This window comes from Cnephaeus nilssonii (genome assembly GCF_951640355.1).
Source record: "Cnephaeus nilssonii genome assembly, chromosome: 1".
Lineage (NCBI taxonomy): Eukaryota > Metazoa > Chordata > Mammalia > Chiroptera > Vespertilionidae > Cnephaeus > Cnephaeus nilssonii.
Window position 1 is genome coordinate 51,871,943 of NC_137072.1, and position 17,099 is coordinate 51,889,041.

General features: G+C 45.3%; 1 protein-coding gene across 2 annotated transcripts in view; it reads left to right on the plus strand.

The window, feature by feature from the left end:
- The first annotated feature begins 776 nt into the window (after positions 1-776).
- Positions 777-17,099, plus strand: part of TSPAN5 (tetraspanin 5) — a 160,123-nt gene continuing 143,800 nt past the window's right edge. For both annotated transcript variants that reach the window (XM_079767387.1, XM_079767388.1), the window contains exon 1: positions 777-1,256. In XM_079767387.1, the coding sequence (XP_079623513.1) occupies positions 1,176-1,256 (81 nt within the window). In that variant the 5' untranslated portion in view covers positions 777-1,175. The remainder of the gene's footprint in view (positions 1,257-17,099) is intronic.

Genomic DNA, 17,099 nt, shown 5'->3' on the forward strand with positions numbered 1-17,099 from the left:
GGTCCTGTCTCCTTCCTGTCCTCACTAGTAGGTTAAAGCTCATTCTCTGGCAGGTGGAGAGGTTGGGATGGAGCTACAGTGGGATTCGTAGACTTTCCTTTGCAACCCTTCCGATTCGTTCCTCCCCCTGCTCCCCACTTCCCGTCGCTCTTTTCTCCCCCTTCCCCAGACCCCTACTTTTCCCTCCCCCCCCCCACACCCCCACCCCACGCAGCGAAGTGGCCGGTGACTTCTCTCCCACGATAACCTGGTGCTGCAGGAGGGGGTGTGAGTGTAGTTACACCCGCAGGCGGGGCTCGTCCTGGGGCAGGGGGCTCACTGGATCCCTACTCACCCAGCCCTCTCGCCCCGGAGTGACCCTCTCCCCCACCAGCCTGCAGGAGCCGCCTGCCGGTGCGTGTGGCGGAGGGGGACCGCTGTCCATCAGTCTCATCGATCGCGGTCACTCCGCCAGGTTGCTCCCAAACGGCGTGCTCCCGGGCGCCCTCCCTCCTTCCTTCAAGCCTGCCGCCCTCCCCACCTCCCGGCGGCAGCACTCAGGGGGTCGGTGGTGCTCGGTCCGCCGGCGAAGGGGCGGGGAAAGGGAGCGGGCGGAGCGGAGAGCGGCGGAGGAGGCGGCGCGGCAACGTGGTGCCCCAGCCCCCGGGAGCGCCCGAGCTCGTGCGCGCGCGCGCCTGGCGGAGGCTCGGGCGGCGGGCGGAGCTGCGGGCGGCTCGGGTGGAGGAGCCGCCGGCCCGGCGGGTGGAGCGAGCGGCGGGCGGAGCGAGGAGTGGGAGGGCGCGCGCGAGCCGGCGGGCGAACAGCTTCCCCACCAGCATCAGCCGCGGCTGCGTTTGCCTGAAGCCCGTAGGCAGACCGACGGGTGGATCGCCTGGCGGACGGACGCGGGCGCTCGCCTGGTGCTGGGTCAGCTTCGGCGAGGCTCCGGGCTCGAAGCGCGCGGCGGCTTCCCTGCCCGCTCGCTGCCACCCGGTTCCGGCGGCCTCGGCGTGCCAGGGGCTGGAGGTGCCGGAGCCGCTCTCGCCGGTCGGTCCCCGCGCAGATCAGCTCGGGCCGCCGCGCCGCGGCCCCCAGCGGCGGCCCCGAGCCCCACTCGCCGCCGGCTGCGCCGAGCACCAGTGCTCCCGGGCTGCAAACTCGGGCTGCCGGGGCAAGTGTCTTCATGAACCCAGAGGATGTCCGGGAAGCACTACAAGGGTCCCGAAGTCAGTTGTTGCATCAAATATTTCATATTTGGCTTCAATGTCATATTTTGGGTAAGTTGGAGCGCTTCGGGGTTTCAACTATTTGTGGCCGATCGATTCGCGACGATTCCCCCCCGCGTGGCTCGCCGCCTTGACTTTTCGCAGCCCCTCGGGCGCGTGCTGAAGCCCGGAGAGGCATTCGCCTTGCGCCCCTCCAGCTGGCGCGTCGGAGAAACATTTCATCCTTTCTAGGAATGGGAAGAGGGAAAAAGAAAAGCCGAGCCGGAGAGGGAGCACTCAGGCCTGGGGGTGGCTTTCGGAGGGACGACTAAGGGGATGCAGATGAAAGAAAGGGCTCGGCAGTTTGAGAAATGAGCAGCCAACACGGATTAGATTTGCTCCCGGCGGGGCGCGGATGTTGGGCAGAGCGCGGTGTCAGAATAGGGAAGGCTCCCCGGGCGCAGCCGACCCCGAGGTCCATCTTCTAACCGGGCTCTGATTGGACGAGGGCTCGGCTCGGCGTTGCCGCGGCCGGTCGGGTGCCGAGCTCGGCGTGTATCTCCTTGCACCATCTCGGGCTTTGTGTGGGATGCAGATGCCGCGGTGTATGGTTCTGTAATGTGCCCGTGAAGAACGTTTCCTGCCAGCTCGTCCCCTTCGGCTGGAAAGCGCTCCTGGCGCATAATGGACTGGCCAGCGGGCGCGTGAGGTGGACGGATTGATTTCCCTCTGTCTGACTGTCAGGATAATAGGACCCCGTCAACATTTGTTTGCGTGTGTTCGTGCCTCGCATCCTCGACCTCCTTTTTTTTAAAGGGGTGACATCCGAGCGGGAAATGCAGAGGAGAAGGGGTGCGAGACATGTTTTATTGGGGATACGGGCAGAGCAAATGATTTGAACGCAAGAGTCAAACCAGGCTCTGCTGGCACTACAATGTGCCGGACACCTATTGTAATGAGGCTGGGACGCCTGCTCTTTTGTTTTGTTTGGATTCTTTGCCTTAATCTCACGAACGTGTTCAGCAGCCAGACAAAGCGTTCACCAGGACCAGGGTAGAACGGCTCGAGGACCGTGTTATTTTGCCTCACCACCCCATCCCATCCTCACTGGGCACTCCCCCTGCCCTATGGAAAGTAAAGATGGTGGCTGTCTGGGGGGGGGGGGGGTTCCCCAAGTTGCTGTTCTTTGTAGGTTCAGTGTGGAAAAAAACAATCATGCAAAGGCAGGATCAATAATCATCCACAGCAGTCTGAACACAGGGTGTATTTATTTTGATTCCCTTTAATTTTGCCCATTTGCTGTAAACATATACATCTGTGAGAATAGTTATCAATACAGCTCTTTGTAGTTTTTTTTTCTACCACACAATTACCAGGCTGTTTTTTCTTTTCTATAGGAGTATCTTGCATTGGTCATACATGTTTTGCAAAAGGAAATGGAAGGGGTTGGAGACCACTCTGTGTCAGCATGTCATCTGTCCTCAGGACTGATGAAGATAATGAGGGACACGTGAATAAATATCCTAGGCAGTCATTCACAGGACTTATTATTATTATTTTTCTTTGCCAGCGATTGTACACTATTTCTGTTAGCAGTCACCCTCTCCCTACAAACACTGCTACAGATATATGACGACAAAATTATTTTCTTTCTTTGCTTTTTATTCTCCACCCTCCCCTCGCAGCTGGGAGTGTTTAAAAGTGATGGGTAGTGACATTTCTGAGTGAGGTGTTTTGATTTTATCTGAACTCAAAACTTCTTGACTTGGAGAGTCAGGGACTACGAATCTGGGACTGGACCATATTGGGGTAGTGAGCCCAGGCCTCTTGATTCTACTTGAACACTTCCAAAAGTTGCACATTTTGGCTGCCAGGCAACAAAAAGCACCCAGGGACTCTCTCTGCAGTTTCATAGCAGGAGGAAGAAAAGAAATAAAGGGATTTGGGCCTGTTTCCCTGACAGCTTGGTATAATTTTGTACAGTGCACAGAGGCAAATTCAGTATTTTCTGTGGATTGGGATGTAGCAAAACCTGTGGAATTGTGGAGATCTTCAAAGAGTTGCAGAGTGTTTGCATTGACAGTTCTAGAATAGAGCCACATCTTATCTGATTTTGAAGGTCTTCATCTCTGGGGGGAGTTTTATGGGAAGCCTGAGAGCAGATGTAGGCTTTGGAACTGACAGAGCTGCCGGAGGCAGAACGGTTACATAGATGCCTTTGTTATAATGGCCCTTCCCTCACCTCTGCTTTCTGTTCTCGCTCTTCCTTCTTTCTCTGCCTAAAGCTTTTCCACTCAGATACCCTCCCCCCCACCCCCATACCTTTCCAATCCTGCTTTCTGCTTCAGAACTACCCCATATTTAAGTCTCCCAGTTTGTCAGTACCCTGGTCTCTAGTGGTGATCAGCAGGAAGGCAACCCTGGTATTTGATGGAAGTAATTCAGACTAGGATGTTAGTGACTGAAGAATTGGATCAGTCACCTGGCAGCCTGCTTCTGTAGAGTTCACACCTGTGCTCTCCACGGAGTCATCCTCCTCCCTGTGACCGCCAGAAAGAGCAGACTCGTGTGACTCACGCAGTTAGGAAGAAGAGATTGACAACAGAGAGCATGCTATCCTCACCTTTCATGTTCACGCTGTGAAATGCTAGAATAAATTTGAAGTACATTGAAGACATTTGGAGGCAAAATTCTCGTGAAACAAAAATTGAAAATGTAGTAGCGCCAGCACTGAGTTTGGTTCTCTTACTAAGGAGTAGTTTGACTCCTTGCTGCTCAGTTAACTGCCCTGAGTCTGTTTCTCAGCAGATAAAATGAAGGAATTGGACAAGTTTTAAGGTTCCTTCTAGTTCTGAAAAAAGAATGAGTCCATTGAGTTCCAATATGCTGGGGAAGAAGAATACTAGAGGCGGGTATTAATATATGCCGAAAGTAGCATATATTGGATGTTTGTTAAATTATAGACCTTTTCTCCTACTGAGACTTGTCTGAAGATCAATTTTATTACTTCATTTCTTCCTCAAAGTTTCTTTCATTGAAAAATCTTTTTAAAATTTCCTCTCGTCTTATTCACTTATTGGTATAGAATGCATTTCCCCCCATAGTCACTGTGAATCTCAAATGTAGTTCCCTGAGTCATTAAATATATTTTTATTATTAGAGTTAGAGTTTCACGTATAAAATCTGAATCCTTTTATATGACAGTTGTAATGATGTTCTGAGTAACAAAGTCAACATCTTGTACAGATTCCTTTCTCATTAGGTATCACAGGGTGGTGGGGGGAATCTTATTTTCCCTATTTTATATCGCAACAACTCAAGCCTGAAGGGAATTGATGTTATTGAGGGTGTCACCATACATTTCTCAGAAAACCCTGAGGCCACTTAGGGGTGGGGGAGGGAAGAAAAAGGGTGCTTTGTTTTACAGTTGCTGCTTTTGGGTACTGAACCCCCACAGCCCATTACCCTGCATTAATAGATACTTTGCTCTGGACCCTTTTGGATTCTGGCTGTAATTCTGAACTGTTCCGAGGCAAGTAAATTATCTCCACATTCTCACTATCTATTGCTACATAACACAAAGCCCCCCCCCCCCCAAATTAGTGGTTTAAATCAGAACTTTATTGTAAATATCTGACAGTTCTGTGATTTGACCAGCCTCATCTGGGCAATTGGCATTTTCAATCTCTCTTGCGGTTGTAGTGAGATGTAGCCGGGGCTGGAGTTACCTGAAGACTCAGTTGGGGGAAAGGGGTGCCTTGCTGAGCGCTCAGCCAGGTTGTTGGCTGAGAATGGAAGAAGCTTCCAGCCTGTTAACTATACCTGTTAACTATATACCTGGAACTGGCTATACCTGGAACTGGCCCGCTGTCACTTTCATCTGTTTCACCGGTTAAACCATGCGTGGAGCCTGCTCAATTTCAAGAGGGTGAAGAAAGGGATTCCATCTTTTGATGGACAGGTGTTTAGGTTGAGTGGGTTGTGGCCATCTTTGGAAAATGCAGCCTGCTGTACTGAACCTTAACTTCTTGTTTATAAAGGGATGGTAACATTATCTGATGGAGCTATAAATGGAATGAGTCAATGTGAAAATGTATTACCAAGCACAATGTCTCAATATTTAAAAAATGGTGAATATCATTCGTGTTATTATCTCCAGATTTCATACTAGTCCCATTCTGGGCTTTACAATTTCTAGAATACCTTACCCGTGGTCGGCAAACTGCGCTTCGCGAGCCACATGCGGCTCTTTGGCCCCTTGAGTGTGGCTCTTCCACAAAATACCACGGCCTGGGCGAGTCTATTTTGAAGAAGTGGCGTTAGAAGAAGTTTAAGTTTAAAAAAAAAAATAGGCTCTCAAATGAAATTTCAATCGTTGTACTGTTGATATTTGGCTCTGTTGACTAATGAGTTTGCCGACCACTGCCTTAGCCTGGTGGTACGTTGACATCAATGCTACCAGGTGATGATGATAACCCTTTGGATATAAAGGAGATGAGGGGAATGGGTTCTGTAGATTTAATTGTCACTTATTAGGAAAAAAGTCTCATGGATCAGTGGACGCCTTGAAAGACTTGGGCAAACCGAGTCACTTTTGTCTTTGCTGTACAAGGATTGGAACAGCCTTGGGTACGTGAGGCCAAATTCTCTTTGATGTGCTTGCAAATACTACATTATGTCTTTAAGTGGAGGTTTATCCTGGGTTGATGGCAGAATGTTGTACCTAATTTGTTTCCACAGGGCTTAAATGCAGAGAGGAGAGAGATTTAAGGAACCTTGGGGGGGGGGGGGGCATCAAGTAGGAAGCCTGGCCTTATGATTCACTATAAATTGTAAGATGTTCTGGAATGATGATACATCAGCAGTTTATAAGTCATAATTTTTGCTTTAATTTGCTAGACATCTGTTAGCTTCGATGGCAACCATATGGGAGTCTAAATTGCCTTTTGAATTACAGGGAGATGGTAGGAAGAAAGCTAAATATGGTTATGAAAGTGTCATATGGGAAAAGTGAAAGAAGGGCGTACGGACCTCAGTGGGGGGAGCAGTTGAAGACAGACGGACTTGCCTGGTCTGGCGGCTCATTCTTGGGTCAGTGAGAAGGCACTGAAGCATTCTCACTTGATGACATGCCTGGAAGATTGAAATGAAGCCAAGGGGGGAAACGTTGGAAAGCCAAATAATGTTCCACCCACCATAAAATTGCCAACGGAAGCTCATTGAGGTGGGTCACTCTGTCTTCATATGGCCACAGTAGTAGTTGGTCCCTGGCAGAAGGTGAAAGCCACCTGTATTTGAACAGAGCTTTATAATTACACTGTCTTTCTTCTAAGCATCTCAAGGCATCTAACAAGCATATTGTGACAGATGAAGAAATTGGAGTACAGAGATGTGAAGTGACTTCTGAGGCGTTGAAGAACATGTCAGCGTTCACTTTTGGAGTGTTAAGTCTCTTCCAGTGACTATAGCCCTCGCTTCTCCTGTGAAACTTATTTTGGAAGATGCTTGCTATTTTAAAGTAAAACATCAAGTTACTTACATCTGTTCATAATGGAAAAGTGATAAAGTTTTTGCATATGCCTCAATTAACACCACCCACAAGCACAATAATGCTAGGATGAAATGTAGTTAACGAATATGATAGAAAAATAAACTCTTGTGTCATCTATTAAAAATTCATAAAAGAAAATTGGAGTATTGAAGACAGTGTTCTTGATTCACATGCCTCTTTCTGTATCAACACTGATGACTGTCTTAAAATTTCTAATTTCCAAATCATCGTACTTCACTGCATTATTAGGGCCTCAGTTGTAGGGACTGTGTCTCAGTTATTTTCATAAGCCCAGTGTCTGGTACATTGTCCAAGACACAGTAGGTGTTTAATAAGTGTTTGCTGAATGAAGGAATTATGAAATCATTGCAAAGTACATTGGTGTCATCTCCTCTAAATTCCTATTCAGTGAAGCACTTCCTCTTTAACATCCTGCTAAACCTTCTAAGGGTGGATCTGTTTTTGGACCACTTGAATCAGGCGTCCTCAAACTACGGCCCGCGGGCCACATGCGGGTGTTTTTGCCGTTTTGTTTTTTTACTTCAAAATAAGATATGTGCAGTGTGCATAGGAATTTGTTCATAGTTTTTTTTTAAACTATAGTCAGGCCCTCCAACGGTCTGAGGGACAGTGAACTGGCCCCCTGTTTAAAAAGTTTGAGGACCCCTGACTTGAATCGTTAGAGAGTTTCACCTATCCTCAAACCAAGTGTAATCTATTTCTCTGTAGTTTCTATCCTCCTAATTTACTGTTGTTGATTTTTAATTTTTATTTTGAAATACTCTCACACCTACAGAAAAATTGCAAGTTGTACAATTTGTTCTTATCCAGAATCACTTGAGAAAAAGTTGCTAGCACGATGGCTAACCACACCAACATTTTAGTGTGTATTTTCTGTAAACTGTACACGGCCATTGACACAGCACCATCGTGTAGTCCTCAGGCCTCATTCATGTTTCCCAGTTGTTCCAATCAGGTCTTAGGAAGCAAAGGAATCCAGTTCAGAACACACATGCCAAGCTTCTCCACCAAAATGTTACTTACTCGTTACCCTTTTTTTGGTAATTTTGTGGCAAGTTACTGTGAAACTCTAAATAGCCCATTCTTCATCACATTTTGGATCTATTAACTTATTTGCATCAGCAAGAACTTATTCTTTTGTCTTTTTTTCCCAGTGTGTTTTAAGTACACTGTTACTCTTGGCACTTACTTTGATGTTCCATTTGGTCCAGGTTTGGCATCAGTGACAGTCTTTTCAGGCAAATACTACATTATTACACATAATAATGCCTCCTGTGCCCTTGAACTCCCATCATTCTTTGAGTACGTCTTTGTTTTCTGGCAGAACAGGATGTTCCAAGCTCATCTTATAATTCACTGGTATCATCTGTTTTGTATCAGCCATTTCTCCAAGGAGCCCTGGTTCCTTTGAGTGGAGAATGGTATTTAGAAGCCAACATCTGGTTGTTAAGTGTGCTCATTGCTAGGAGGGTATCGCCACCCTGGGCTCTCTCAGTGGACAGAACAATGGACTGTGTGTATGCGTATACACATCTTCACACATGCACACATTTACACCTTCATTTCTATATTTAGTTATACATTTTAGAATATTTTAGAAACCAAAAGTTCACAGTGACAACTCAAATCCCTGTCTGATACCACAAGGTTTATTTTAGGTTTTTCCTTTTCCATATGTATAACTACCTTCTTTGACAGTGAGATTCCTGGCTCCTATTACTCTTAGCAATTCACTCAGTTGATAACGCTCCTGTATGTAGCCGGTCTTCCCTTGCTGCCCCGCCCCTCACATGGCTGCCCTCCTTACCTGCTGGTGCTCCAGCATGCCGTGCCACAGCCCCACACCCCAGTGTGAACACCCTTCTCACTCTGACCAGGCTCTGATCGCCTGCTCTGGACTTCCACATTCCTTCCCTTGCCAGTCCCTGAGCAAAGGCCCACCGTGCTTGGTCCCCAATAATGGCTTCAGGACTGAGTTTTTCAGGAAGGAGAAGGGGAATGGCAGAGGTTATACATGTGTTATACAAAATAAGACTAATCTCCCTTTTTTATAGCCCTTCCTTATTTAAAAACAGCCATTATGTTATTGTTAAACCTGTTTTATATCTTCGAAAGCTCTTAGTTTTCCATGTGCTTTTCACTTATTATTTCCAGAGTTGTTTTTTTAAAAAATATATTTTATTGATTTTTACAGGGAGGAAGGGAGAGGGATAGAGAGCTAGAAACGTCGATGAGAGAGAAACATCGACCAGCTGCCTCCTGCACACCCCACACTGGGGATGTGCCCGCAACCAAGGTATATGCCCCTGACCGGAATCGAACCTGGGACCCTCCAGTCCGCAGGCCGACGCTCTATCCACTGAGCCAAACCGGTTTCGGCTCCAGAGTTGTTCTTTGCCCAGGTCATGGGACTCTGCTTGTGGTCCCATTTGGATACACCTCCATTAATGTAGCAATGACAGTGGAACACAGTCTTTACCTGCTGTTCCAATCATCCAGAGAGCTGTGGGCTGTTACCCTCCCCTCACCCCCATCCTCTTGCTTGACCTGGAGGCAGAAGCCTCTGCTACTGCCTGGCGTATCTTTGAGTAAGGTACTCCCACAAGTTAGTGCCCTGGTTGCTCACCTGCAGGAGGGGGAAAATAATTCCAGTAGCTCTTAGAGTTGTTATCCAGTGAGAGGATGCATGTGAAGGTGCTTTGTAAGAGGTCAACTTCTTAATACAGAGAGTATGTAGTTATTAACCCAGGTGACACTGCACATGCTCCCCTGCTTTCCCTGGCAGTCAGAGGACGTGGTTAGCTCAAGTTGACTTTCTAGTGCCATGAAACCTTCCCCTCTTTATTTATTTACTTATTTTATTTGAGAGAGAGAGAGAGAGAGAGAGAGAGAGAGAGAGAGAGAGAGAGAGAGAGAGAAACATTGATTTGTTGTTTCACCCATTCATGCATTCATTGGTTGACTCCTGCATGTGCCCTATCCAGGGATTGAACCCACAACCATGGTGTATGGGACGATAATCTAACCAACGGAGCTACTCAGCCAGGGCCTTCCCTCTTTTTCAGGTGAACTTCTGTTAAACCCATCTCCCTAGGCTCAGTGCTAATCAGAACCCTAATCCTTCTAGTTAATTGAATTTAGGAGTATATATTTAAACATCTAAATGTCTTATTCTGGGCCATTGGTTTTCGAATTGTGGTACGAGCAGCCTCAGGCTTCCGTGAGGTGTGCAGGGGCCTGAGTGGGAGTGTCTCTGACCTCTCTTTCCCCAGAAAAGGCCAGCCATTAGGTTTGATACTTTGGGAAACCACGAAGGATTTTGCTTGGGAAAAAAAGGGGGTCTACTGCTTAAACAGACAACTGAAAACCACCCTTCTAACCTTCAGTTGTTTTTGAATCTTGATGGTCAAGGCATGTTTAAAAAAATTATTTCTGGTATGGAATTTTCTCCTCTGCATTTTCTCCTCTCCTATTACTCTTAGCAATTCACTCAGTTGATAACGCTCCTGTATGTAGCCGGTCTTCCCTTGCTGCCCCGCCCCTCACATGGCTGCCCTCCTTACTTAATTAAGTAGTCCCTTAATTAAGTAGTCCTCCTTTACTTAATTAAGTAGTCCCTTTATGCATAGCAAGTCCCTCCCACTGACTAAGGGTGACTTCCGTAGGATTAGTTGATATTTCACCCCTTTAGAGATATAGCAGCATACGAAGTAAGTTGTTAGTCGGGAAACTTCAGTCTTCCTAGCAGGGGATCTGATTCAGTAGGTGGGGATAGGGCCCTGGTATGCCTGTTTTTTGTTTTTTAAATCCCTGCAGGCGATTCTGATGCTTACCTGAGGTGGAGAAGCTCTGGCTCATTGCTGGCTAGCTGTGGCATCTGTCCCCATTGCTCTCCAGAGGGGACCCTTCGCGTGGGGGAGCTGGGAGTGGGCGTGTAGAGTTCTGACCGAAGGGCGGCTGATCTCCCCAGCTTGGGAAGCTCGTGTTCTTTGCTTATGAGAGAAAAAAAAAAATAATAACGTGGCCCACTTTATCCCTCATGGAATTTTTTATTAAGCCCAAAATGCCAGTTTATTTTTAAATCTGAAAGCAAACCTAGAAACAAAATGAGAACATCGCTGCGAAAGAGAACCACCTGAGCTGTGTTTAGTATCCTAAAAATTAGCATCATATAGGGATCGGTGCTGAGTCCACAGGAGCAAGGAAGACACAGGAACTTGGTTCTCTTGGACTTGCCCATCCTGCACACTTCAGCGCGCTGGGCTGGGTCTCAGCGCCACACAGCCAACTGCTCTTCCTTCCCAAACCAGCCTCCGTGTCCAAGGTGCTCGGCTTTGTAGCCTGCTTTTCCCCGGGGCCTCCAGTACCCTTGTTTTGGGGCTTGGGGGATGGGAATTACTTGCTACCTCTCCACTGCAATTTCATTGAGTTCACTGTGCTCTCATGCCGCAGGAGGGATGTTCCTTCCCTCATATATACTTTATTTTTAAATTCTCACCTGAGGATATTTTTTTCATGGATTTTTAGAGAGAGTGGAAGGGAGAGGGAGAGACACAGAGAGAGAAACATCGATGTGAGAGAGACCCATCAATTGGTTGCCTCCCGCACGCCGGGACCCTTTAGTCTGCAGGCCGATGCTCTCTCCACTGAGGTAAACTGTCTAGGGCTCCTCATGTATAATTTTGCAGAACTATCCCTGAGAGCGGACAGTAAAGCAAATACAGGAGACCCAGCCCTGATATTTGTCAGTTTTCTTTAGCAAGAAAAGTTTCAATGTAGAATATGAACAGTGAATTTTCCTACTGTTTTCTTGATGTCTTCCTTTCCCTTACCCCCCTTAAAAAATAAATTAGGTATTTGATTATGGCTGGGCTCCTAAAAGAAATACAATTTTGAATAAAAATTGAAATTATCTCTCTGAGATGTTTTACTGGGCGCAGAGTCATCATCACTATGAAACACACACACAAATAAACTCCAAATGGCATGCAAAACCTGTGGTTAGCACTCCAATATTATCTGTATGTACATAAAGGATCATTAATTGTGAAATGCAATGTATAATTTTTTCAGTAATGTACTTACCAACCACAGTAACAAAATAGTATTTGGAAATGGATGACAAAACATCACTGAAAACACACAGTGGTATTCCAGAGCCTTCCAGCTACTATTTACAATTTGGATAAGTATTACAAGGCATAGGGCTCTTCTTACTTGTTGAAAATTTTTTCTAACTTATACTTGGCACAAAGGCTCAAATTTCTAAAATCTGGAGGGAACAGCTGGTGCTCTAATAAATATTCAGGACAGCTATTTTAATGCTTTTTACTTAATTAAGTAGTCCCAATAAAAGGAATACCTAACTTAAGCATTTCTCAAAATATAAGGTTTTGCTGCCAACAAAAATTTCCCCCAACTGTTAATATTTCCCCTGAAGCAGCCTTAAAACTTGATTCTGCCAAGTCAGTACTATAGTTCTGATCACTGTTGAAGCATGTAATACCAAAACTTCGTTTTCCTGTTTTAAGATATAGTTGGATCAGTAGGGCCCAGCCTCTTAACTGTTGAAGACTCCACAGTCATTGGGCTTTTGGGAAAGTTCTTTTGTTGTTGTTGTTAATCCTCACCTGAAGATATGTTTCCATTGATCTTTTAGAGAGGTGTTAGCAATTATTGTTTTAGAGAGAGTGAAAGACAGAGAGAAACACATCCTATTGGTTGCCTCCTGCACACGCCCCGAACTTGGGACCCTTTGGTCCGAAGACCGATGCTCTATCCACTAAGCCAAATTGGCTAGGGTGGGGAAATGCTTTATAAAGTATAGTATTAGAGAGGGAGAAAAGGTTCATCCTGAGGTGGGCTTCCTAGTGCTCCTGGGACATGTAGGCAGGCAGAAGAGTCTGGTGGGAAGGAGTTTGGACTTTGAGTATGTCTGGATTTTTACCCAGCTCCTGCCCCAGGCTTGTGACCTTGGACAAGGTTACTCACCCTGCCATTTGTCTCTTCCTCATCTGCAAAGTGGCATTCCTGGCTATAGGGTTAATTAATGTTATTAATAGTAGTATTAATACATAACAACTATCTCGGAGTCCTGAGGATTAGAGGAGTTAATATGTGTAAAGTGCTTGGATTATGCAAGAGGTGTTAGCAATTATTATTCTACTAGAGGCCCGGTGCACAAAATTTGTGCATGGGGAGGGCGTGTCCCTCAGCCTGGCCTGCACCCTCTCTAATCTAGGACATCCCTCTAACAATCCGGGACCACTGGCTCCTAACCGCTCACCTGCCTGCCAGCCTGATTGCCCCCTAACCGCTCCCCTGCTGGCCCAATTGCCCACAACTGCCCTCCCCTGCCACAACCCACCTTCTCCGCTGGGATCCGCCTCCTCCGCACAAGGCGGCCAGGACCGGCCTCCTCTGCGCTGGGCAGAGCTGCGGGACCCCCAGGCCTCACTGCGCAGAGCGGCTGCCAGGCCCCACCTCCACTGTGTGCGCGGCCATCTTGTGGTGGCCATCTTGTGACGACGTCGTACGCGAGGGCCACCTAGGATTTTATTAGTTTAGATTTTCCTCAATACCCATAATTTCTTTTCTTTTTTAATTTTTTGCAGAACCATTTAAAATAATCTTACATTGTAACATATATTATTTGTTCTCTGTAATGTTCTGCTTATATAAGTACATTCTCCAGATAACTAAAGGGAAGAAGATGTAGCAAATGTTCACAATGTTCTTTTCATCGAAATGAATGGCATGTGATTCTTATCATGGATACCAATCTCTGAGTTTCCGTCTATTGTTTGTTGTTAATTTTCCCCTTTTTCTTTACCCAGTTTGATTGACTCTTCTTCACTTTCTTTGCAAAACCCAACTGTCTCATATTAGTGTTTTGTACTGGTAAGCATTTTATTAACATTTGTTAAACCTGCTTATTCTGGAAATATCTAGATGGTTGTAACTATATATTTTTAGCTTCTATGATATCATATAAGTCCTATGTATTTTGGTCATTGCTTTACTCTGTGTATTTGAAATTCCTTAGGTTTCCACGGGTTTCATCAAGTCAGTAATTGTGTGTCCTTCTCATTGATGCACAGCCAGGATTTTGGCTGACCTACCTGGACCATGGACTGAATGAGTCACCCATCTTGGTAAATGAGTGGCTGCCTGGATTCTCCCCGGGGCATTGATGGGATGCACTGAGAACTGTGCTCTTTTGCCTCCACTACTGCCACCTGATGCAGAAGACCCAGGTTGTCCTATTTCTGAGCCTAAGATCTCTCACTGCGCTCAACTCTGGAGAAAAAGCCAGGGCATGTTAACTGAGTCGGTGCCAAGAGCCTTGTCACTCATTCTCATGCAGAAAGTGTGCAAGAAACCCCAGCCCTAGAAGGTGGAAAGATGAAGGGGAGGGCTGAGTAGAATTTCACTATAGTATTTGTTGGTAAAATGAATGATATACGTGTCATGACAGGATATTTTAGGAGTTTATCTAAAGTAATTTTAGCTTATCCATCACACCCGCAACACGCTGGTTTAGATTCACTCATTGATCTCACAATCTATTGATGATTTGCAACTGCCCAGAAAGCTCTCAAGTTTCCTTTGTGTCCCGACCTCCTCAACCTGATTCTGGGTAGTGTCTGGAGGAGAGCCACCCGATGATCTGAAGCAGTGATGCATGTCAGAGCTCAGTCATTTGCCAACTGCCCACATGGTTTGGGACAAACTTGTGCCACCCCAGAGTTCCTCAGACTTTAATGTGCATACAGTTCACACCGGGATCTTGTTGAAGACATAGATTCTGATTCAGTAGGTGTGAGAGAGGCCAAAGACCGGGCACCTTGAATAAGCCCCCAGAGGAGGCAGCAGCTGCTGGTCCACTGATCTCATTTTGAGTTGCAAGGATCTAGATCACTTCAAACTTATTTTATTTTAAATTGACTTCGTTTTTAAAGCTTAAATACATTTCTTTTAAAAGGAAACTTGAAAACTATTACTGTTCCAAATGCATACAATAACAATAATGTGGCTTATAACCTTCTAGGTAGCTATTGGTGCCAGGCAGATTTTCCTTTGTTACAGTGGAGATTAACAAGGGCGCAGTGTTGGTTAATGGAGACTTTGTCCCTGACTAGAAGAGAGGATTAAAAGAGAGAACCGGAAATGACTTTCTTATTCAAAGTTATTTAATGCTATATTCTAAAATTGTCTCCTCCGGCTCCCCAGTCACCAGGGAATCACACTTTGGGAAACACTGCTTTTAAGTAATTCGCAGGGAGGCATGCATTTATAAGCTGAAACCTATTAGTGAGATGGATGAATCTCTAGCGGTAAAGTGGTTGGGGGACCTGTTGAAATTTTTGCCTACTCCAGGTTGTTTCCTGTCAGGAAAAAAGAAGGGCATCCCCCATTGCTAATCCCAGGCCCGGTAAGTAGTTAGCTGCATCTTAGGTATAAAAAGGAAAATACTTCGGAAAATGATATCTCAGGCTAATAGGAAGTCAACCTTAAATACGTAGGAAATCGCCCTGGCCCATGTGGCTCACTTGATTGGAGTGTCTGTGCACTGAATGGCCTCGGGTTTGATTCCCGGTCAGGGCACATGCCTAGTTTGTGGATTCATTGAGTCTTTCTCACATTTGAAGCATCCATCTTATATAAACACTGCTGTTTGAAATTTTAACCCTGCTATTTGGCTTCTGTAAATGCTTGCTTAAATAATAAGGAAAATAAGACGACTCCCACTTCAGAGAGGCCATTAAACCTTCCCCGGAGGAAGTTATCAGTGCTGGCACCAGGACAGGCCTCTGGTTGAGGTCTCAAGGCCCCAGCACACAGGGGCTCTTTAAGAACTTGCAAAAGGGGCCGGAAACACCCCATATTTAGGAGACAAAGAAGGTAAAAACATATAAATAGGGAGAATTCCTGCATGTTGGGGCCCAGAATTTGAGAGACATTTTCCTCTGGACCCGCGCGTAATAAATGTAACTCCATCTCTCTTAGTGTTGCTTGGTTCTTCGGTTTTCTGTAACACATTGATGTTTCTCTCTCTCTCTCTCTCTCTCTCTCTCTCTCTCTCTCTCTCTCCCTCTCTCCCTCCCTCCCTCCCTCCCTCCCTCCCTCCCTCCCTCCCTCTCTTTCTCCCCTCTCTCGCCCCATCCCTCCCTCCCTCTCCCTTCCTCCTTCTCTAAAATTAATATAAATAAGTAAATACTTAGGAAATTTACCTCAGTGGCTTTTATTCTCTGTTCCTTCCTTTCATCTTCAAGTTAGTATTGATTATGTTCAATTTTTGAATAAGTCCATTTGATGCATTTTTTAGAATAGGACACTTTATGCTTTTCTATTGTAAAAACAATTCAGCAACATCAATACACCTTTCTTTAAGGGGAAGAAATTTACCACAATCCCAATAATACTTTCTTTTGGTTCAGTTGTAGTAAAAGTGGAGACTCTTAGTCAAATGCTCTAAGAGCCGTGAACAAATACCCCAGAAAAAACAATAAAAAAGAAAAACATTTTAAAGATTAAGTTCACTTACAAGGATTGGAATTTAGCAAACCTCAGTTACTTAAGTTTGTAAAGGAAAAATGTGCTTTTCCATCACTACCTTTTAAGCATTTTTTTCTGACTTTACTGGCATTTCCCCCCTCCAGATAACATTTACTAGTAGAGTGTTTTCAACAGACAGAACAAATACCTTGTGAATAAACATCAATTTCACATAACCAAAAACAAACAAAAAAATCGATAAATCTGCTTTAGGCATTTGAGAGAAACCCTGTACTTGAAAAGGAGTTATAGTGTTTTAAGGAACTGAAAAACAAAAACTCAAAAAAAACCTGACTCCTAGCTCTAAATGTTTCTCAACATGACCTTAAGGTACACAGAAAAATGTAGTTGGGAACTTTCTGAGTTCCTGGTTTATTGTTGGTGTCCACATGGCAACTCATGGGAGAAATGCTACCTAAGACATTTATTTATTTATTTACTTCTTTTATATTATACTTTTATTTATTTATTTTTAAATTTATCTTTATTGTTGAAAGTATTACAGATGTCCCCTCTTTTCTCCCACTGACTCCTTCCACCCTCCCTAGGCCTTCATCGCACTATTGTCTGTGTCCATGGGTTATGCATATATGCATATAAATTTTTTGTTTAATCTCTGTCTGCTCCCATGCCCCATTCTAGTATGTGTTTTTTTTAATCTTATAACTGGAATCCTAGGGAAAATAGTGTTTCTTTGATACCACTTCTTTCATCTTCATCTATTGGTTTTTGAAAGAATAAATTGAATGAAGAGATGGCTAGATGATAGAGTTATATGTGGCATT